The sequence below is a fragment of the Spermophilus citellus genome (genome assembly GCF_964194105.1).
Source record: "Spermophilus citellus genome assembly, chromosome: 14".
Classification (NCBI taxonomy): Eukaryota; Metazoa; Chordata; class Mammalia; order Rodentia; family Sciuridae; genus Spermophilus; species Spermophilus citellus.
This window is the reverse complement of record NC_138194.1, coordinates 71,841,441-71,866,682: the sequence shown is the minus strand read 5'-3', so window position 1 is coordinate 71,866,682 and position 25,242 is coordinate 71,841,441. Positions and strand designations below refer to the sequence as shown.

Below are 25,242 nucleotides of genomic sequence, written 5' to 3'. Positions count from 1 at the left end.
CAGTGACGGGTTGATCTGATTGCAGTGGATTCAACCTAAGACAGGAGGCTGATGCCTAAAGGTCAGTTTTCCCATGATGGGTAAGAACCATATGTTGAATTGGACAACCTACCAGGCACGGTCCTTAAGCCACATTGCTTGTTGTTTAATTAATCAGAAGGGGGGAGATGCTGAGGGCCATTACCAAGTAGGAATGACGCATCGATTTCCTTGCCAGCGTACCCCATGTTAAATTTGCTGTGACCTTGCATGTGTGTTTGAGAAAGATGACCCTACTCAAGGACGAGGGTGGATCCAGGATTAGGTTGTATCCTGCAGTTTGAGGAAGTATAGTATCCCGGTCCTTGGGTTAAGGGTGTTCCCAGTTTTAGACCTTGGGTTTTAGGGAAGTTCGATGTTGAGGATTATTGCTGCTGGAAATAGGGCGTTCCTGCTACCTGAGCTCCCTTTGAGTTCTCATGAGATTCAGAGAGCATTTTGGGAAAAAAGCCTCGTGTAGTAGGTGAATTGGGTGGCAGCAGAACTGGGATTGCCCTAGAACGTGTGTGGAGGCCGGTGTGAGTTCGGGAATACAGAATTGCTGTTTGAATCTACAAAGCTGTGTGGTGGCTCGTGATTCTGTGCCCAGCCAAGACTGCGGCAGAGACCTTGTCAAAAGACATAGTTCCTACCAAGAAGACCAGGAAGGAAATATTTAATACGCGCTGACTATCTAATTTAAATGCTTTACACTAAAATCTGAAAGGAGCGGAGAATAAGCCAAGAACTTTCTTTTAAAGAAATGAAAAGAGCTCTCAAAGAATGACCATGTTATAAGGGATTTCTTTAATGGGTAGAAAGGGAAAAAGATAATTTCTAAATTTCCTTACAAACCTAACCTCTATTATTACAATTCAATAGAGCTATTTAGTGTATGCCCAAGCACCAATTCATAAAAAGAACCATGAAAAAATAACTTTATTTTCAGCAAGTTAAAAACAATGAGTTTTACTTTCTTTTAGATTTATAATCAAAGCCTCCAGAATCATATCATGATATAAAGTCAAGCACTGAAAAAGTGCTAAAACTACTTAAAAACCAAAATCAGTTAGAATCTATGAAGGTGTTCAAGACAGCAGTTACAGATTTTTAAAGATGCTAAGCCTATAGTTAAAATTTTGTAAAAATAAAATAGAGTCTAAAGCTTTTTTTATTTATCTTTATGCAATCAGCACTTTTGCTTTCCATTTGCCTTAATAATAGCATGTTTTTTATGTGGTGTTTGAAGGAAAGAAATATACATTGGTAACCAAATTTACTTCAAGATATTAGAAAGAGTGCATAGTATTCCCAGTTATTTTTTATAGCACTAGTAAGTTATGCACTGTAGTAATTTTCTAATAGCTCAACTGAGATTCTAGAGTAGATTTCTTTGTGTAGCTTCATTTGCTCCTCCACAAAATCTTACCAACAACAACAACAAAAAAAAAGCATGAATTGTTTTCTGTGTTCATATGTTCAAGCATTTCTCCCTAAAATATTGCCAGGAAAAGTGAAATTTATAACCAAAGCACAAATATTCCTTTATTTATGTTTAGTGTTTATAAATTGTGTCAACAGCGGAAAAAAAAGTTGACAGGATAAGTTAACTGTCAACAATAATGTTAAGCAGAGAATTCTTCTTTAGAAATAAAACCCTAACACAATGCATTCAACAAAGACAGCTACAAAATTTACCTAACTGTAACAATTATCAAAGACCTGATAAACTAACAAAGAATTCAGATGAGATATAATCTCAGAAAAAAAAATTCAAATGTCTCTCAAATTCCTTGATATTAGAACTGGGGCTGGGGCTCAGCAGTAGCACTTGCCTGACATGTGTGAGGCACTGGGTTCAATTCTCAGCACTGCATATAAATAAAAAACAAATAAATAAAGGTCTATCAACAACAACAAAATTTTTTTTAATTCCTTGAAATTAAAAAAAAGAGAAAACAATGCTATATTTAGAATATAAGGGACTGGATAAGGAGGACTACCTCACCATTTTAACTTCTATCTGCTCAGAAAGAAGGAAGAGAGGTTGTATAATAAGTAAAAAATAAAAATTTTTTAAAAAGGCAAATCAAAAAAGAAATTCAATAATTTGATAGAAGTTTGGCATCTTTAAAAAAAATGTTTCTCTTTAAAGATTTGAATTAGTAGAAACGAAAGTCATGTGTGTGTATAAAAACATGATAATGTAGCACTTCCTATACATTTTTATCATGGCATATCAACAATGCTTAGGGTAACAAATCCTACTACTGTAAGAAGTCATGTGACTTCACTACCAGGATGATAGGCTAATCTGGCTGTGACATCTGGCATTCACCTGAAGTCTAGACTTATATGAAGCTATGAAGTCTACGCTCTAATTACAGTTCAACATATATCTCTCTCCAAAAGATAATCTAATTGGTTAGAGAACAATTTTCTTCAAGTTAACTTTATAAAGTAAAATTATTTGGCAAATAGTTTCTAATAACCAGATGTTGTGACACCTTGATATGTTATGAGGAATTTGTTTTACAATTCTCACTTAAAAATATATATCAAATAAACCGTAAGGATTTTATTAATCATTTAGTTTCTTTTGTCCTTTTCTTTGCTGAGATTGTTGTTCAGATGATACTTTGACATACAAATGAACCCTAATGAACTTTCTATTTGAACTAAAAAGAAAATTAGAATCTGAAAAGGTATGAACATGTTTAGGATAACATCTGTGTGCAGCCACTTCTGAACTGAGAAAAATGACCTGCTCTTGAGAGCACTCTGCCTTGGAAACCAGGGGAGGCAATAGCTGAGGAAAGGGTAATTAGTATCATTACATTCTCCTTATTTTAATGATCCCAACTGCAGAGACCCTTTCATTTTTACATGCTTAAAATTAAAAAGATTAGATTATTTTGATATTCCTCCAATTCTAAACCTCTATTTAAATGGAGGCAGACTGCTGAGGGCCATTGCCAAGTAGGAATGACGCATTGAAATTTCCTTGCCAGCGTACCCCATGTTAAATGGACTTGCCTTGGAATTTCGCTGTTGACATTGCATGTAAGGTGACCTTGCTCAAGGACCAGGGCGGATCTGGGTTTAGAGCTGATCAGGTTTGAGGAAGTATCCCGGTCCTTGGGTTTAGGGCATTCTAGGTTTAAGACAAGTTTAAGGCGTTCCCGGTTTAAGACAATATGGGTTTTAGGGAAGTTGGAGGTTGAAGATTATTGCTGCTGGAAATAGGGCGTTCCTGCTACCTGAGCTCCCGTTGAGTTCTCGTGAGGAACAGAACAGGAAGGAAGAGCATGAGGAAAAGACTACAGTAAACAAAGACGAATGGGGGGAGAGAAACGGAGAGAGAAGGGAAAGCACATGGAAATAGTAGGAGACCTTCAATGATACATAGAATTATAAGAGGTTATGAGGGGCAAGGGGGAGGGAAAAAAAGGGAGAGAATTGAACAACAGCAGGGGAGGTAGAGAGGGAAGATGGGAGGGGAGGGGAGGGGGGATAGTAGGGGATAGGAAAGGTAGCAGAATACAACAGTCACTAATATGGCATTATGTAAAAATGTGAATATGTAACAGATGTGATTCTGCAATCTGTATTTGGGGTGAAAATGGGAGTTCAAAACACAATTTGAGTCAAATGTATGAAAGATGATATATCATGAGCTATGTAATGCTTTAAATAATCAATAAAAAAAAAAAGAAAGAAAGTATATTGGAAAAAAAAGCCTCGTGGAGTAGGTGAATTGGGCGGCAGCAGAACTGGGATTTCCCCAGAACGTGTGTGTAGAGGCCGGTGTGAGTTCGGGAATAAAGAATTGCTGTTTGAATCTACAAAAGGTGTGGTGGCTCGTGATTCTGTGCCCAGCCAAGACATTGGCAGCAGACAATATCATTTATGTTGACTAAAATCAAAACAAATAATACTTGAAGAAACTGAAACTGAGTCTAGTGGGTTTCCTTGTTAATATGGGGTAATGAAATGCACTTGTTAATTTTGTGGAATAGAGTGAAACAATATCATGTAATAGGAGGTATAAATTGTAGACAAATATGAATATTTTTAGGATCATTTCCAACTTTTGTCTCTAAAGTTTGGATAAAAATTTGACTTTGAGGGTTATAAATTTTAATGATTTTGATAAATAAATACATGTTATTCAAAAACAATTCACACATGCTTAAAATAAATATTTAATAATATATAATGCATATTTAATCCACATTTAAGAATAATCTCAAATACTTGATTGGCATTATTCTGATTACTAAGAATGATTATGTTTATGTTAGATTTCAAAAGTATCTGACTGGTATAATACAAAAACATAAATAATATAGAATTCAAACACTCATTTGTTATTAATATTTTCCCACTTATTTCTGAGAATATCTATTTTATTTCATATCCCTACCTTCTGTCTGGAAGAAAGTAAATTTTAACATAAGGATTCCTTGGTCGCCCATCTTCCCGGGAGGGGAGATCCTTTGCTCCCAGAATTGTAACTATTAATTGGTGACCAACCTTGTCAAACCATAGTTTTATCTGAAAAGCAAAAATATTCATTTATCAGCTCAAACAGGTACTGCCAATACATGTTTACATTTCTAATATCTTCACACCATTGTCTTACACTAACATTAACACAAAATATAAATTTCATTTAAGTAAACTATAAAATAAAAGAATATATTATAATAACATCAATGAATAAAAGAGTTTGTTCATATATTTTGTTTTAATTGATAAATCACTCGGACTGCTTATTATCCTAATTCTTTATTAATATTCACATAATAATTATACTATCATAATTAAAGAGCAATATGATCAATGCTCTGTTTTCTAAGCAAGAATCATTATAGTTCATTTTGTTTCCCCTATAATGAGTTTAGAATAAATCCTCAAAACGAATTGAGAAGATAGTAACTTATTTATGTGATATTCATAGGGTATTTTCAAGTAAATGTTTCATGTTATTCCACAGCAAGGCATTTCAAAGATTGAGCAAAGAGGATTTAATAGTAGCTTTGGTCAATTGATTCCTCCAGTTCACATTTAAAGCTTTAATAATTTTTAATTTTTTTTTTACTTTTTCATACATAAAGTTCCTTTTTCTTTAGTGAAGCAAATGCATCACATCCTTAGAATAATAAGATTTCACTTTATAACATGTGATAAGAAAATGTGAATAATATCACTGTGCCATAATTAGGGATTGGAACTTCACATCCAGTGATGAATTCATTTCATGTAACAGGTATCATCTTCCACACACATACTTCACACCTTCACACCTAAATAGCTGATTCTATTATATCAGGATCTATGATAACCATGGCTCTGATCCACATCTTGGTTCAGAACTCAGTACATCTCTGACCAATATCTTGAAACTGAAAAGGAACCAAAAATTTGAAACTTGAGAATTACAGATAAAAATAAATTCTGATCATATCTGGAACACTGGTAGTTCAGTTCCAATTCCACCATGGCTTTCCTGAGTGCCTTACTTCATATCTAGATAACAAGAGACTAAGCAACTTTTAGCAGAGATAGACTGACAGCCCAAAAGAGTAGAGAAAATAATATCTAACCCTTTTATTTTTCTAAGAAGAATTAGTCCTCTTATAGGAATAAGAGTAAGAAATATCCAAATTTTAAAAATTAATTACTAGTTTTTATATTCTATTAAGTCTTTATGATTAATATAGGTATTATCTTCCTATTGTACAGCAATTTTTTAAAGAGTTTCTAAGTTCAAAACTCAGACCTTAAAAAATGTTTCTCAAAGTCTGGCTAACAAACTCCTACAGTAGTATTATCTGACTTATTTATTTAAAAGTTATAAATTTCTGTGCCCACCTTCAGCTATTCTATCAGAATGGGGCCTTGGAATTTACATTTTAATTAGTCCTCCTAGTGAACCTTAAGATAACTAAAATTTGAGAACCACTGCCTTATGCAAAGGAAACAACCTGAAGGAAAAAGTCTCCAGTGAAGGAGAAAAAGTTCAAACATCTGTATGTCTAACAATATAAAACTACAGATACATAAGTATGGGTGGAGTGAAGAGTTAAATATTCTTTTGGCAAATGCCATGAGAAGAAAACAAATAAAAAATAAATGCAGAAATGCTTCACTGTATATGAAATGAAAGAGATGTAGATAGTGTCACAGTTCCTCTAAAATGTGTGACTAAGATCACATTAATAATTATTACGTTCTTTATTTTTCACTAGTAACAAAATAGTTTATGGCTTTATTCTTTCAAGATATTAAAAATCCTTCTCAAAGGATCATAACATGAATATTGACACGTCAAAGAAAAAAGGATTTTGAAATGGTAAAATAAAAAATTTTCCAATAAACTTTAAAATTAAAAAACATAGACAATATTTATCATTATGAGACTGAGCTCAAAATTATGTGAACAAATTATTGATTATTGTGAAAAATTTTCAAAGGCTTGAGACTAAGCACTTGTTACCATCTTCAGAGGCAATAATTTTGCTCAAAAATCATTAAACAGTTGAGATACATTTCATAAATCTCATAAAGAATATTCTTTTCATATTTTCTCATGCCATGGAAAACCAAAAAAAATCACTAATATCATTCAATTCTCATACAAACCAATATTAGGATATGGCATTCATGTTTTCATAATGGTCTTTTATAGTTATTTAAATTGTACTTTCCAAGTATATTCTATTAAAATAATTTAGATAGGAAACAAGTAAATTTTAATTCTACTCATTATTTAATCAAAATTGCACCTTTTTATATGCTGTCTTACACTGGATATTTGATAGCCCTAATTTTCATTTATATTGTAGGACTTAAACTAAAAATTTAAGTTTTTAATAGACATCCAGTTCAAATATTTCACTAGTTATCTAATTGTATCATATTCTTAAATTTCTGATTTGTACTCTTAAAAAAATGATTAAAACATAGCTCTTGATTTCCCCAAATATAACAAATATATTTTCACAATTCTAGTACTGAAAATTTTCATGCTCAATTAATTTCTTTAATAAAATCTTGGTATCCTTCTAATTGTTTAATTTGATTATCATCCCAGCTTTACCATGTAACAGTTTTTAATTTTTCTAAGTAGAAGCTAAACAGTACATAAATATTTTATACTGCCATATTAACTAAAATAATTTTGATCTCTAAAATTTAAACAAAGTAACTATTATTGAAAATCAGCAAATTCTTAAAAACATGCAGCAAAGCAAGGAAGGCATAATACTACTTTTAAAAAATACTATATTGACATTATTTTACCATATAAAGGTTTCCTAGAGAAAACAGGCAAACAACTTGTACCCAAATATTACAATAAATTAAATGGAATGATATAATATAAACAAAATAAGCCAAACACATTTCAGTTGGATTTGGATTTTGTTCTTTCAAAGTAATGTTCTTTCCAAAAGTTGAACCTTGTATACAGTATGCATATAATTCACATTTTAAATAAGGTACAAATGTATTTGCCAATCTCCCCAAGGAGTTATTGCTTGGAAAATGCAAGAGAATGTAGATGTTAAGTAATATAATGAATGATTTAAAGAGACAGCAATCTTAGTGTAACAAAGAAAAATATCAACAGTATAAAACTGTTATTTCTATAATGTTACATATTTAACTGAAATGTAAAATAAATCTATATTAAATGCCACTTTGAAACCTAAAAGTTTTATTTTATCATATAAAATCACTAACAGAGATTGTCTCTTTAAATTTTTATTCAGTATTCTAATCCCCATGCAGAACTTTTACAAGCTGGCTCATCAAATGATTTGAAAGTCAATAATATGACTTGGAGCAACATACCAAAACAAGTTTTCCTACTACGCATTTTCCAAAAACATACAAATAAGGGATAAAACACAATTTAATTTCTATCAGGCAGACAAGGCCTTTACCTGAACCCTAGGAACAAAAGGCGTTGTTCTTCTACTAAGGCTTTGGCTCTGGTAAGCAAAATTAAAGAAAAAAGCAATAAAACAAAACCAAAAAGGACAACACGCTGGAACTAAAAGACCAAAAGTAAAAATAAAGACATAGAACTATCCCTTAAATACAATATTTTCATGACAACTTACTTTTTTAAATTAAATAATTCTAATAAGTAAATTAATATTGATAAATGTTAAGATACATTAAAACTATACAAACTATTATATTTATTTAATCAGGATTTTAAAATGCATCAACATAACGGGAATTAAGATAAAATAACATGTTTGGGACTGTATATTCTGAAAGAATGATTGTAAATATAACCCAGGAATCAAAAAATTCACATTTTACTCTTACTCTTACATACTATAGGCCTTGGTATCCATAGAGGTTTGTTCCAGGACACAGCAAATAACAAAATCCATTGATGCTCAAGTTCCTTATGAAAAATGTCATACACACACCCTCCCTTAAATCATCTCTGAATTGCCTATAATACCTGAAACAATGTAACTACTATATAAATAGTTATTATACTGTATTTTGGGGAAAATAATGATATGACAAAAGCCTGAACATGTGTAGTACAGGTTTTTTTTTTAATACTTTTCATTCACAGTTTAACCTGTGGATACAAAATACATGGATATGGAGGGTCAACTGTACCTAGGAAAAAAGTGTAGTCCAAGAAGAAGTTAGATTTAAAAAAGTATTATAGAATTATTATTGAAAAAGTCATCTGTGGAAGTAACTGTGTAACTTTTCCAAAATGATGTAAATTTAACCATACAAAAAAATTTAGCCAACTTGGTTTTAGAATTTCTTTAACAAACAAAAAATAAAAAAGCACATTAAGATAAAAGTGTGCTGGGATGCACATAATTAATTGATGATTCACATTTTAAGAATCTATACCAGTTTCTAGTACTAAACACCATATTCAGACATTTAGTGTTTATAATTGGAGACATTATTATTTATTACTAATCATGCTGATTAATGACAATATCTCATTACTATTGTTTATACAGGTCTTAATATTTTTTCAAGCCTTTAATGACAACTTTTTGCAATTTATTGGCTTCTATTACGAACAACGCTAGTTGTTATTATCCCCAATTTTGCAGATGAGGAAACAAAGACATAAAAAAAGATATAGATATACTTGCCTGTACTCAAAACACAAGATAATGTAAAGACAGGAAGTGGAGTCCCATTCTGATTAAAAACACTCTATTTCAAATTCTTAGAATAAAATTTCTTTTCTTTTCTGACTTTTTTTTTTTTTGCTTTCATTTTGAAACCATTCCCAAAAGATACCACAATAATCAGAATCCAGGCATGTCAATGGTCAAATGAAGACCAAAACTAGATGTGTATCTTTGGATTTGAGAATGGATTTTAAGACATTTAATTCTGCTTTTCTCACCAGGATTCCATCCCATTCCTCATATTTCTTACAGATGTCTCTCTTGTCTCCTTCTTTCAAGTTATAAATAGTTAAAAGCTTCTTTCTATCTTTTCCACTGCTACACGGAAACAGTGAGGAATAGGTGGACTATTGCCCAATTCCACTATCATTGGACAGATGCTATTTAAGATATAAACCTAAAACCCAAAGAAAAGCAGACATTATTTAATTATGAGTCATATCTCCCCGCTCCCTCCAAAGACCAAAGTCTCAAATCCAAGCTATCTTCCTTTTCATATGGCTATATGGCCATAGGAAGAAGTACTCAGATGTGGAGTGTGTTTATGATATCTGTCTGCATATCCTGGGCAGATAATTCTTCAGCAAATGGAAGAAGGGGTATATGAAATTCACAGAGATTAACTAGACATGCTGAACAAATGGACTACCAAGGTACTCTAGAAATGCATTTTATTTTCCTTGGCTTTCCACCTATTTTGCTCTAACCAAATATATCAAGAGAATGAAATATTTTGGAAGAAAATATTACTTCAAAAAACCAAAATTTTACTTTAAAAGGAATAGTATTTGAAATAAATTAATCCTTTAAACATTTTTCTACTTCTAAAATGATTTCAGTCTGACAATTCACAGATTTCTGAAGTTAGCCTTTTTAAACTGAATCTTCACCCAGGCATCCATACATTAAAGTGACTATAAAAATACATTTAGAATTTGGTGGGTTTTAATTCAAGTGAAATTCATAAAATATACAATGAACCATTTTAAAATATACAATTCAGTGGCAATCATTGAGTTTCTGATGCTATGGAATAATCACCATTCCCTAGTTTCAAACCTTTTTCATCACTCACCAGAAAAATGCTCTGTATTTTAATCACTCCTCATTCCCCTGTCTCACTATCCCTTGGCAGCCACTGAACACTTTCTATCTCTATGGAGTCTAGGTATCTCAGATAGGAATAATGAAGTACTTGTGCTGCTTTGTAATTCATAATTATTATTAATTCATTTATTTCAAGCATGAAAGATGTGATGTTTATTACAATTCTGGCTCCATATAAGTGAAAGATTTTAATTTGTACACCATGATCTATTTTGCATTTTTTGTCACTTCTGTATGCCTATCTTGTCTTTCATGCAATACTTCCAGAATAACAGCTATGACAATGAATTATAAAAGATTAAAGTTCAGAGGAAAAACTTTATAGAACATTTTTTTAAAGGCTCCAAGTTTCCAAGAGGATATAAAAGGCACACAACTACTCTGAAGTTACTTATTACCACTAAATGGTAATATAAAATGGATATTTACAATATTTACTAAAAATAAAGTCACAAAAATATTAAAGTAACTTGTGGAAACTCTGAAACCATAAATCAATCATAGAATCCATATTAAAAATTTTTAAATTGCCAATAGAATCAATTTCTGAGTTCCTATAGAAAGGATTCTGAATCTTTTCTCACTTTAAAAAAAACACAAAAGTTTTATTTTATCTTAAAATTAGACAAAGACTATAGATTAATTTTAAAATATTAAGATTTATAATGATAATCTTCTGAAGGCATAAACTGCTAAATTCTAAAACACATATTTTTTAAAAAAGAATGAAAACAAAAGAGTGCTGTCACTGAAAAGGCTAACATATAGTCCAAGTGGCATAAACCTGAACTCAAGCTGATTTTTTCACAAAATACATTAATGACACTTTCACACTTATACCCTAAAATACTGGCAGTCACATAATAAGTCTGTAGAGAAAATAAGTTGTATACAATTTTAAAAAAAATTGACTGGAGCATAAACATGTAAACAAGAAATTTTATATGTATATTTTCTATTTGAGAAAATATCAGTCCATGAACTAACAAATATATTAGAAAGGTCAGCCCACATACTATACAAATTATCTTTTTTTCTCAAGCATTAGCAATTCATGATTTTGTAAGTTTGGTATAGGGCCAAGTAAAATCCCACTGAAAGCAAAAAAAAAAAAAAAATCCAAAGATAAAATGTAAGAAAACAGAAATGTAATGTTGCCTTGAGACTTTCAAGAACTTGCCCTAGGAATGATGTATATAGACATTTTTTCAACTCCTACATTATTATAGCAAAATTGTTCCAAAATGGTAGGGATAGGATTATGAAGGAAAATATTATATCCATGATAGCATCTTACTTGTGTTTTCCTAGATGCAAAGGTTGAAATTAAAATTAGTAAGTTACATGATAGTAAAAACCATTCTATCTTGTTCATTTTTATTCCTGATGACAAGTACTATATTAGTAGTACTAATAGTACTATTTCTGACACTGAGTGTTTTTAAATAGATGACTGGACATTGATTTGTTTTAAAAAATTGTAGAAAAATTTGGAGTAGACTTCAATAATCTTAAATTTTTACTTTATACTTCATATTATTGTTATTTTACTTCAGGAAAGTTATTCTCACAAAATAAATTGGCCCCAGCAAAATTATGCAAGATTTAGATTCAAGGATTTCCATGGCATCAATATTTATGATAATGAAAATTTGAAATCAGCAATATAAAATAAATCATATATGATATTACATGATATATGAATTAAACTTAAAATGAAGCATTAAATATCTACAAAATAATTTTATCAGAAATTTTTTAAAGATTATATTTTTTTCTTTAACACTTTTTTTGTTTTTTGTTTTCTTTGTTTTGTTTTTTGTTGTTGTTGTTTTATGTGGTGCTGAGGATCAAACCCAGGGCCTCGCATGCAGTGCTCTACCACTGAGCCACAACCCCAACCCAATTTTATCAGAAATTTTTAAGCTGAGAAAAAGTTTATAATATGCTATTACATAAAAAGGTGTACAACAGGATGTACAAATTTATTATTTTTATTTAAAGATTTATATATTGTGACTGGTTAAATGATGGTATCAGAATTATAGGTGATTTTTATTTTTTATTTAATTTTTTATATTTTCTACCTATCTATAATAAATAGGTATTATATTTATAATTAATATATTTTATATACAGGGATGTGGTGTGTGTATGTGTAATTTCAAAACATATGCAATTGAAGTTTCACAAATATCATGCTAGAGCATATTCCTTCCAATTCGTAAGAAAATGAGAAAATGGGATACACATTAAATTTTAATTATGTGGATTTAAACCAACATCATTTGTAAATCTAAAATTCTTTATATCATTGTACATACATTTAGAGATGAAACTTTTGGTTTTATATTGTTCCAAATATTTAGCAGCCTCGCCTTCCTACCATATTAATTTTGAACCATAAGGACAATTAGCTACCTTTGAAACTGTCTGAATCTCTGCCCTATGCTCCTAACCTTACCCTCCTACTCCAATTTGTATACGAACATAGGAGAAAACATATTCTTATTATGAAAATTCAATTTTTGCTCCTCCCTCAACCAACTCAAGCTAATTACACACATAGACACATAAACACACACACACATACACACAAACACACACATACACACACAGATTTATTTATGGACTAGAATCATCTAACATAACCCACCCAAATATTATTTAAAGATGACCTATTTAAACGGAGCCATAATAAAAGACAATACCTAACCCACTAATGTTTTCTAAGATGGTAGAAAAAACACATAAACTTGTTGTAACTATACATGTTAATACATGTAAGACAATAAGTAGAAACTTATTCTAGAGAATGGAAAAAAGACCATGGTACTCAAATGAAAAAGTTAAGTCTACTTATAAAAGAGAAAAGAAAATAATAAAGGGAAGAAGCTTATTTTAGTGAGACACACAAAATCTCCTAACAGTATTCCTTATTCTTTCTTGCATAACTTTTCTGTTATTATCAGCTTTGTGATGAAAATAGTTCCAGAAGAGACATGTCTAATAACTTCTTCAATATTTTTAAGATCATAATTTTTATTTTTATTATCTTCCCACATTTCCTTTTAATTAAATGAAAATGCTTCAGAAAAATCAAACACTATACTATCCCCCACTTAAAAAAAAAAAAAGATATGTTTTAGCTGATTTAACAAAAAGCTATTTCTGTTGCACTATATATACCAGCCCAAGATACTTTAAACTATAATATTTTCAACCAAAATTCAATGTCTAGACTAGGGGAATCTAAATACTTTTCTAATATTCATGAAACTTCAAGTTAAGTAAACATCAACATTAAGGACAATAAAACTGAATAAATATACTAAAATGTTCTAACAACTGAAAAATAATAAAAAGTGAGGACTTAAATTTGCAAAACTCTTCTAATATGGATATAGCATAAAATGTGTTATTGAATTTTTATCTTTTGATCAGAAAATGAACAAACGAAAGATCACATAATGTGAAATTACTCAGCATATTCAAGAAATTTACTATATGTCTCCCCAATATTTGGTTTTCTTTGTTGACAAAGAAAATCTCCAGTATCCTTATATTTCAGAGCAATATTTAAAATCCAATCATTATTATGATATTTTTGTGGAGGAGAATTCCAGGAATTGATATCAGGGGCACTCAAGCTCTGAGCCATATCCTCAGCATTTTTCTGTATTTTATTAGAGTCAGGATTTCACTGAGTTGCTTAGCACCTCACTTTTGCTGAGGCTGGCTTTAAACTCGGGATCCTTGTGCCTCAGCCTCCCAAACCACTGGAATTATAGGCATGTGCCACCGCACCCAGAAAGCCCCAAATTTCCTTAAGATTGAAAGTAGGGAAGAATATATAAGTTACTTTTATCTTAAGTAGTACCTTTTTACAGCACAACATTTATTTCTCTTAAAAATCTTGACAATTTATAGTCATTTTAAAATATAGAGCAAAAATCATAACCTGAGTTTTAGAATAATTATTAAGGAAAAAATAGGTAGTGTCTTCACAAAATCTGTCAATAATTATGCAAAACATAATTTTAATAGAGAAGGCACTATGAAGATTATTCAAAATTGAATTTCAGTTAGTTAAAATTAATAACAATGAGAACAATGATGGTTAAATTACAATTATGCTCTAGGAAAAACTTGGCTTACAAAAAACCTAACATATAATATTTTAAAAACAATATAATATTCCACAAAGAAAAATTAATTTATTGGCTACATACTGAAAGTTGTCCAGATAAGAACTGTGGAACATCCCTCAACATGCCAGGGCTCATGGGAGAGGTAACGGAAATAGAAGGCCGATCCATTTTTTGAGATTCAAATGAGCTAGAACCTGAAATGATACATAAGGAATAATAAAAATGGCTCCTCTTACTTTTTAAGAATCTTTAGGATATATTGTTGAAATGTCATTTTATGTTACAAGTAAACTTACAGGTTTTGCTTTTGCATATAAAAATATACTTATTCTGTTATGTGCACTATACTCATATCTTATTGTAAGATAATAAAAAGTTCATAATAGAAATGGAAAAATAATCAAAACATCAATCAATAAAGCAACTTATAGAGAGTCTAAACTTTAAATGCTAAGAAAATAAGTACCAGACTATCCCAGAATTATTAAATGTTTCCAGTAGGTGATATTTAAACTATCTCTTGAAGAATCTAATAAATTACACTGACAGAAAGGAAAAGCCAAAGTCTCCACAGTGACTTATAAAACATGCAATTCTGCTGCCCTTTTCTCCAATTCTGGTATCCTCTTTCTACCATTCTCCGCCTTGCTTATTCCAATTAGTCACAATGGCCTTGTTAAGTTTCCTTAAATGCACCTTACACTTTCCTGCCATACAGCCAATGCTATGCCTGGTTTCTGTACCTGAAAAAATTTTCCACTCTTTCAAATTTTTGCTTTAATCTTTTTCCTCAATTTGGTCTACCTGATTGATGTATCTCAAATTGCAACTGTCCTCCTCTCTCCCAGTATGCCATAATCAATCAAGAACCTTAGTTCCTCGGGAAAAAATTCATATGTTTAACATTAACACACTCATAAATAAGAAATAAAAAGTACACATTTGAAATTATTTAAATTTGTATATTTATTGTCCCAATACTGCTTTATTGCTGAAACAGAAAAATTATTCTGTTTTCCACAAATGTAGATTAGAATCAATGTAATTATTCACTAGTTTTTCCCAAACATTCTTCTTCTATTTACTGAGAGTGAGTCTACAAAGAGTAATGTTAAAATTGAGGAAAATGTTGGGGATGAAACAGTTGGGAGCAATGGGTATATTTTTTTTTTCACTGGGAAAATGGATTCATAGATACATATGTATGCCAAAAGTTCCTAATTGTACACCTTCATTCAATCAGTTTATTGTGATACACCTTAATAAAGCTATCTAAAATCCACATTATTAAAACTAATCTTATTATAAAATTCTACACTTTTCCTCACAGTGATATGAATGATACTAAATTTTCTATCTTCATATGATTGTATACTTGATAACAATACCATTATATTTTTTACTTTGTATTAATAGACAAAATACTTTATCTGACCTTGATAAGTGACATTATTAATAACATTTCTTCTAGTAAAAATAAAACTTACTGGACTCCAGTTGTGCATGTGTGCTATCAGGTATTCTAGGTATATCTCTGAAATGATAGAAAAAGAAAACAACTGTTTCAATAATTAATGTAATGGCTATATTAATCATTATCTACTTATATAATAATTGGACACTGTAAAACAAAAACCTGTATGTTGTTATTATATGAATAAGAAATAAAAAGTCTTTTTTGCTAATAAATGGTTTGGACTAATGCCAAATGTTTAAAAGAAATTAAAATGCACATGCCTTTGTAGATTTATAAAAACCTATCTGTTATCTTCTTTGTGACTCACTACATAAATTACTCACTCTAAAAAACTTTTGTATTCAACAAGGTAAGTTTCACAGATACATTTTAATTCTATTCTAGTCTTTATTTTTACCTTCTGTCTAAATCAATAACATTGAAGCTAAAAATATCACCAAAACAAAAATTAGATATTCAGATTGTAGTTAAAAAATAAATGTAATAACGGCAAAGATGTTTCTTACTGGGACATTCAAAGTTACCTTTTCAGTATAAGCACACTAAAAATACATATACTTATTGATGGGAAGATCAGATATCAGAATAAAAAGAATAAATTATTTGAACATTTCACAAAAATATGATTTAAGAGCACTTTAACACCAAGAAATATATTTGATTAATGCACTAAGCAAATAACTGCAATTTTACCACATTAAAAAACTATGTATGGACAAATAAAAAATGGGTATAATTTCATGTGCTAAATTCATTACTTTGAAAGGAACATTTCAATAAAACTAAGTTACCAATCTAAATCATTTTCTCTAGCATAGAAAGAGATCAAAATAATACAGTCCAACCATTTCCTAAATGAGTAAAAACGGGGCACTCATGTTCTACTACAAAAGAATTTCTGTAGCCTCCACTCTGGATTGCTCTCTCCCAAATATGCATTTAATAATTCACTGTCATTTTATATAATATTCTATTGCTTTTATTTTGACATAAATATGCCAGAGGTACAATCTTTTACATTTGCCTAGAGTATAAGCTTCTCCAGAGGTAATAATGTTGTGATATTTAATGAGAAATTCTTATAATTCTAGTTGAAGAATGATATTTATTGACAACTTTTGGAAATCACCTATTTAATCCATAGGCAATAAATTACATATCAAAGAATACTTTGATATTTGTCTATTTTCAGTACTTTTAATCACCATTCCTTAAAGAGAGTGTTTTCCTTAAACACGTTCCTGCATCTGAGAATTATATCCCCCTTAGTTCTTTTTTTTCCTGGATTGAAATCTGCATTTTGAAAAAAATATATATTTAAAATTTCTAGACTATAGATGATTGTCATTTTTACAGTGTAGAAAACTATAGTTGTGAAACTTAACCTTAAAAATTGTTACCATAGTCTACTTCTCTTATGAATGAATATAGACATCCATTTAGTTGCTAAGATAATCAAAATAAAAGGCATCTGTAATGGTTTGAGTATGAGGTGTACCCTCAAGAGCTCCTATGCTAATGCAAAACATTCAGAGGTGCAATTATGAGAGCTGTAACCTAATTACTTCATCCCAATTTGAATAGACTAACTAGATGGTAAGAATAGACAAGGAGGGTATGGCTAAAGCAGGTTGGTTACCAGAGGAAGTGCCCTAAAAGGGTTCATCTTTCCTGAAGTCCCTTTCCCTCCCTCTCTCCCTTTCTCTCTGTTTCCTGGCCACCAGGAGCAGATAGCACCCCTCCCTCCATGCCCTGCTGCCTTGGATGTTCTGCCTCACTTTGGATGGACCCAAAGTAATTTGGCAGGCAATGGACTGAACATCTGAAACTGTGAGCCAAAATAAACTAAGTTGTTCTTGTTGGGTATTTTGATCAGTTATAAAAAGCCAACTAACACAACATTTATTTTTTTTCTTTTGTAATAAACTGTATAGTCTATTACAATCAGATGAAGTGATGATTTTTACTGAGATGTCTTTGGCAAAGAAAAGGAAAAGTGATTGTCTTAGAAATAATTTATTTTCATAAAGCAGAACGACATTTTGCATTGGTACAATATGAATTACCTAACAGTAGTCTACACAAAGTCAAGTACTGAAACCAACTTACCCAATAGGCCGAGAAACAACAAGCTCCACTTGTGGTTCAGGTTTGGATTCTAAAATGATGTTGTACACTTCCTCAAATGTTGCTCCTTGCAATAACCTTCCATTCCATTCTAATACTTCATCACCTACAGTATCAGTAATAATAATCTCAGAAAAAAAAAACCTAAGCCCCAAAAAAGTACTCAAAACAAAATCAACCTTTAAAGTTCAATGAATACTACAGAATAAAATCAGCAATGTGGAATAAAACCCACACTAAAAATAATCCCAATGGCATAAAATTTAACGGTCATGTTAATATACTTCACCAAAAGGATATAGTCAGAAGAAAAAAAAAGTACACAAAAGTTATCATTTTTTTATTTGTTATGGAAATTTTAATTGTAGACAACAATCAAAATCAATTTTCTCTTTAAAGGTTTTATGACTCTGTACTGAGTGTGTGCACACACACTCGCGTTCACATAACCAAGTTCTCTGTTTTCTTTAATGGGTTTCCCTTGTTGAAACTCTTTTGTAAAAATATTAATAATTACCATTTTATCAAATCCTCTTTAAGGCACTCAAGGATTTCTCCAAGAGTATGAAGTGACATATAGTAACACATTTTAGAAAAAAAAAAGCATTTATCTATGAACTAGTTTTCCAACCTAAGTTGGAATTTTTTTCCAGAGAAAAATCAGGCTATGGGAAACAAAATAAATTATTATTACATATTGATTAGAATATCTACCAGCAAAAAAAAATCAGTAAACATAAAAATTCTTTTTTGAATCATATTAGATTAAACTTCCCATTCATTAGTAAAGCTGTATATCTAAGTGAAATGAGGTCAAATCAGTTCTAAATGAGGACAACTTTTTCTTAACTATTCATAATGAAATCTTTTTTTTTTTTTTTGGTGATACTGGAGATTGAACACAGTGATTCCCTACCACTGAGCCACATCCCCAGTCCCTCTCCCCTTTTATTATTATTTTTTATTTTGAAACATTAAGTTGCTGAGACTGGCCTTGAACTTGCAATTCTCTTGCCTCAATCAACTGAGTAGCTGGAAATACAGGTGGGCACCACTGTGCCTAGTGAACATTTAATATTTTAAATATAAATAACCAATAGAAGAAACGTACCTGGTCTAAGATGTCCTACAGTATCAGCTAAACTTCCTTTTTTGACTTTGGTAATAAATGCACAGAGCCGACCTGACTCAGTCATCTTTCCTCCTACAACCTGTGTAAAAGAGGAACGCACTAAAGTTGTCATATTGTTAAAGTGAACATACTTGAAAATTCAAGTTAAAAATATTTGGAACAATTTGCAGCTTCTACAACAAATATAATGTGTTGAAAATCATTTCTTAAATAATTCAGCATTGCTATTAGGAAGTTAAAATATTCCCTAAGAACTAACTCCTTTTACATACTCCAAATATGCTACAATTAAATTTATTATCTGTTAAAATGTCATATACCTTTAAAAATAACAACCATTTACAAGTTTTGTCCTTATGATAATTCTTACTTTTGTAATTTCTCAAAACATGTTGTCATAGTACTATATAATTATATTAAAATTTCTTTTTATAAATTTAAAATATTACAATACATATATTGTTACTTTTACTTGATTATGATATGCTACAAAATTTTCATTAGTACATATTTAAGCATGATGATTATGTAAATAATGATGATGGATCTTTCTTGGGAAAATAACAAGGTATACTTAATTTTATCAAAAGCAATGTAAACTTGCAGACCATTTGCAGCCCGCTTTTTCTAAAAATGTTAAGAATAATGCTATGGAAGCATAAGTGTACCTGTAAGATACTAGCTGGCCTCTTATAAAATTAATGTTTTGCTTCTCATCAACTGCCATTTAACCAATATATTACCTTCATAGCAGATAAAGCAAATGAAACTAACAAAATTCAACAACTAAATAGTTTTTTCTCTTCTAAATTGGGTGAAAGATATTTAAATTTAAAACACACTGATTTATTTTATTCCATGTATTTATTCCATAATTACACTCAGCTGCAATTCAGTTAATACTTATTTAGTCCTATATTTCAAAATTAAATATAGATGTCTTGTGGGCTTACAAACTCATGTAAATTTTTTTAAAAATTTGACTTATCAAACTTTAACAGTAATAATTAATTATGCTATCTACAGTTATTATTAGTAGTATTATTGAAATCTTATGGTATGTCAGATACTGTACTAAATGCTTACATGTCAGATACTGTACTAAATGCTTACATACTGCTTCAATAAATTTTATTTTAACTATCTAATAAATAGCATTATCAGCACTGGAAAAATGAGGAATCTAAGACTAAGAGTAGTTGCCAATATTATGTAACTAGCAACTGCTGTCACTGAAATTTAAGCCAAGACTGCCTAACCTCTATACCACACTGCTCTAACACTATACTGGGCAGATGGGGATTTAAATCCCACCATTGTCATCATCTTGTGATCATAGATAAATTATGACACCTCTATAAGCTTGTTTCTCATCTGTTCTAAGTGCTGAATTAGCTGACAGATGTTAAATGCTCAGATGAGTGCCAGTCACACAGCAACCACCCATAAATGTAACTTGCCCAATTCCTCCTACATCCAAATTTTTCTAGTATCTGTTATTATTTATATTCTACAGTATAACTTCTACAGTAATGGCTTAACTCTAAAAATTTACTTGGGTTTCATTTCAGCTTTTAATTGTCTATTTTAGATGCATAAAATCAAATAGCTTATTCATTTACCAAGTAATTCCCTGCTATTTAACAGTCAAATATAAAGCAATACTCATATTTAATTTCCTAACATAATTATTTTTGTGTTTCCAGACTTTCAACAGGATTCTCTCTCATACACACACATACACATGCTTATAACTTTACTACATTAATACAAAATCATATTCCTGAATAATATACATATTACATTTCCCTATTCTGTATATAGAGTACCTAAATAAAATTATCATTTTAATATAAGATAAACACAGATATAGACTTAAAGAGCAAAATGTAAAGGTAAAATAAGTTTGATCATTGTATGTAAGACTCAAATTTATTCTAATCAGATAGTATCATTGTCTTTCAAAATTATATACATGAGTATTATTGTGGAATAATTGCAACTTCTTAAATAATACTTGGAAAATAAAAACTTTGAGATAATGAGTGACAGTATTTGAGGAATCTTGAAAATGTGTGTGGGGGGAACTCCCTTAAATTTGTATGGGTTGAAAGTTATTATATTTTTTCCTGATAAATCTGTAAAGGAGTATAGAGCCAAAATCTCACACATTTTATTACATACCTTTAAACCAAGCATTGCTCCTGAGTCTCGAGGTACACTTCCATCTTTTAGTCGCTTATTTAATAAAATACGACCAATTAGGCGATCTCCATCTTTAGATGGTTGCCAGGTCACAGGATGCTGACATATTGCATCAACAAATAAGAAAAATTAATGTTCTTTTATAACAAATTATCTCTAATTGTACAATCTAAGTTCAGAACTCTAACCCTTTATGATTACACAAACCAATTTACATTCCAAAACCGATGAGAAAAGTTTACTATCTTACCCTTGCAATCTCAATTTTGTAATAGAGATTTTTTTGCAAAATTCAATTTTGCTGAATTCTTAGGGTTCTCTGAAACAATACTGAAGTAATATAGCTCTACAAAATGTGGAAAACTTCTAAAATCTTTAACATTTCTATATGCTGAAGATTAACTAAAAATTAACAGGCTGAAATTTTATGCAGTTGAATCCATTTAAAAATGAGAATTTCTTCTTAAAACACTTTTGAAACAGATTTTAAAAGACTGTATTACAATAAAATTAAAAGTTTATATCTTATTAAAACATAAAATCTAAAGCCATAATAAAGGTTTTCTTGAATAAGCTTCTTGATTAAAATTCTTAAAAAATACACAAGCTCCAATAACTTTCTAACTGATTTGATTTTGCATAAGAGAAACAGCCTTCATTCAAAGATTGTATTTCTCACTTCATCGAAGTTCACTGATTCTTTCAAGTCTTTGGCCTATCTAGTAAATTACCTTTAGTAGATAATTCAATGGTATCCATTGCTAAGTAACCTTGAAAATATTAGTAGTTTATTTCTCTCAATGCAGAACTAAGGCCTCTACAAATAATGACCCAGTCCATTATGAATGACAGGGTAAATATCAAAGTAAATGATTTGTGTAATCATAGTATTTTCACAGTCACCTAAAATAGCATGCATATCTTCATGCAAAATTTAGCAGGCAAAACACAAGTTCCATTCAATCACATCTATATGGTAAAAGATTTCAAAAGTTTCACTATACTAAAAGCAAAAATAATAAATATCAAAGCAGATGGCAATGGCTCTAATACTAATTAATAATACATTAAAATGCTGTATTGATAAAACAAAAGAGCAAAATGACAGTGAAAGGGAAAAAAGAAAAACAACTTTTTCTGTGCAAATAGACCCAATTATCTGCCTTTTGCCTGGGATTCAAACTATTAAAATTTAATTTTCATCCCAAGGAAAATATATAGAAGCAATTAAATAAGCCAATCCAAACAATTGTTCATTATTTGTGGCTTATTATAACATTACAAAATTCTCTCGTGCGACCATAGACAAACCATTCCTTTGTTCCTAAGTTTTATTTTCAGTTACTTATTTTTTGGTATGCTGTCAAACAATAAAAACAGCAAAGCAAGCAAGAGGGTTTTTTTGGTTGGTTTGTTTGGTTTTATTTTGTTTTTCTTTTCTGCACCTTAAGAAATGCTACATTGACCCTTGAAATGCCCTGTCCTTTTAGTATGTTCTGTTTTAATGAGTGACAGAGAGCAAACGAAGACCAAATGAGCAGGTTAAAAGGCAGGCTCCACAATCTCAGTACCTTATCACTATGGCTATGCTCCTCGTTAAGGGTTGTGCTACTACAGGTATCTACCCCAGAGTCCTTAATCTGAGGTTCAGACCATTCCAAATCCTCTTCCAAAGAGTGGCCACCAAAGTACATCATTTTCTTTTGTCTCTCAGACCTGGTGTTAGAGTCCGACAAAACTGCCTGCTCACTAGTTTTTCTTTTTCCCTTTTGACTGTCCCCTACAGGTATGGGATAAAAAAAAATACAAAAAAGAAAACATGCAAAGGTATAAATAAAAAGGAAAAGTGAAATGATAACGGAAATTAAATAGTAAGGCTCCACATGTCTCACCAAAGACATTGGGGAAGCCTCACTGCTATGCCAAGACGTATGGTCCAACCAGTTGTAATCCATGTCTCCTGTGAGAGTCAGACAGATAAGAGTGCAGTAAAGGAGACGGCGAAAAAAAGGACAGACAGAGACATTATAAACATATTAATCTGTGTGATCCTGTCTGGTTTCAGGAACTTTAGCACTCATTACATATACCAAGAGAAAGCTAAGTTTCCAAGTGAATAAAATTTATAGAATGCAGAATACAAAGTTTATGTACTCTGGACAGACCCTACAAAACAAAGCCCCGCAAGAAGAAAAAAGGCTAATAATAAACAAGAATAGAAACAAAACAAAAAAAAATGGATATTCTGAAAAAGAGACTCTTGGCTATATCTGTTTCTTATGCTATTTTCCCCCATACTGACCTAAAGACATGAGTTTATTCTCCAAAGACTAATGAACATTAAAAAAAATTAAACAGTGGTTTGCCAAAAACTACCATTTCAAAAGCCAAATAATTAAATGTTGTTCCTTGAATGTAGTATCATATTCTATATAACGGTGAAACCTCCTCAAAAATTTGAGTGTTTAAAAAATTGGTTACACAAAAGATTAAATTTATAATAGTTAAAATGAAATAAACTACTTAAATATCATGAATTACTTAATATTACTTTGAAATAACTCATCAACTTTTTTCAGAAATTGTATCTTTGTAAAAAGTAAATTTTTAAAAAAATAATTTTGTCAGATAATTTATGTAACTGGCAACTAAAAAGGAAAATTCATTTTACAAATGTAATGTGTTTCTTATTTGTCATATTTGAAAGAACTTCTTTTAAGGCTGTATATAAACATATGTTTTTAAACTTTAGTTATACTTTGATTTATTTAAAAATATTTACTGCCTTCACTTTCTATTTATTGTGCTGAACTCTAGTGTGAGGAGTAAAACAAAGAAACGTGCTTACAAAACATTTAAACACAATAAATCATCAGTTCAAATAGGAAAAAAACAAAATCATATGTGAAGGTATAACAAGGTCTAATTGATATTCTGGTGTTACAAAACACCTCTAATGTAAACAAGTTTAGGATGAGAACAGAAAGATGTGACCTAATGGATGTAAGGAAATAGATGAAAAATGGAGGAAAGAGCATTCAAGAAAAAACTAACATTAGCTACTGTAAAAGAATGGAAGAAACATCAGTGTGCCTAAACCAAAAAGAATGAGAGGAAGAATATCATGCTAAATAAAACTAGTAAGGCCTGCACTTAACAGCTTAGATAGGTACTTCTATGCCATGTTAAAGATTATAAATTTCAATCATCGAAGGATTTTAAGCAAAATTGGGACATGATCTGATTTACGCTTTAAAAGGTATGGAGGTAAGAAGGATAGTAGAATGAATTGGACACTATTACCCTATGTGCATATATGACTACATGACCAGTATAATTCCACATCATTAGAAGAATGAGAAGTTATACTCGATTTTTAAAAAGTTACAAACCAGGCATGGAGGTGCATGTCTGTAATCCCAACAGCTCAGGAGGCTGAGGAAGGAGGTTCTCAACTTCAAAGCCAGCCTCAGCAAAAGCGAGGCACTAAGCAATTCAGTGAGACCCTGTCTCTAAATAAAATACAAAATAGGGTTGCGGATGTGGCTCAGTGGTTGAGTACCCCTGAGTTCAATCTCCAGTTAAAAAAAATTACATTAAATGTGAATGGTGTGTGTGTGTGTGTGTGTGTGTGTGTGTGTGTGTATATATATATATATACACATAACATATATAAACATATACTAACATATACATATATATACATATATATACTAACATATACATATATATATATATATATATATTTTTTTTTAAGGGTAATTCTAAGTACTGTATAGAGACTAGAATGGAAGAAACCAAAAGTTAAAAGGCATTTGCAGTGGT

At 30.6% G+C, this 25,242-nt stretch overlaps 1 protein-coding gene across 33 annotated transcripts in view; it reads right to left on the bottom strand.

Annotated features, from left to right (window-relative positions):
• Positions 1–25,242, bottom strand: part of RIMS2 (regulating synaptic membrane exocytosis 2) — a gene marked incomplete at both ends in the record, with an annotated part of 602,684 nt that overhangs the window by 264,124 nt on the left and 313,318 nt on the right. For 15 of the 33 annotated variants that reach the window (XM_081266158.1, XM_081266164.1, XM_081266165.1 and 12 more), the window contains 7 exons: positions 4,445–4,575; positions 14,558–14,670; positions 15,964–16,010; positions 18,063–18,186; positions 19,192–19,291; positions 21,397–21,516; positions 23,310–23,377. In XM_081266158.1, coding sequence (XP_081122284.1) covers positions 4,445–4,575; positions 14,558–14,670; positions 15,964–16,010; positions 18,063–18,186; positions 19,192–19,291; positions 21,397–21,516; positions 23,310–23,377 — 703 coding nt within the window. Of the gene's footprint in view, positions 1–4,444; positions 4,576–7,970; positions 8,019–14,557; positions 14,671–15,963; positions 16,011–18,062; positions 18,187–19,191; positions 19,292–21,396; positions 21,517–22,988; positions 23,198–23,309; positions 23,378–25,242 lie in introns of all 33 variants that reach the window. The other 18 variants (XM_081266161.1, XM_081266159.1, XM_081266162.1 and 15 more) reach the window with 3 other exon arrangements.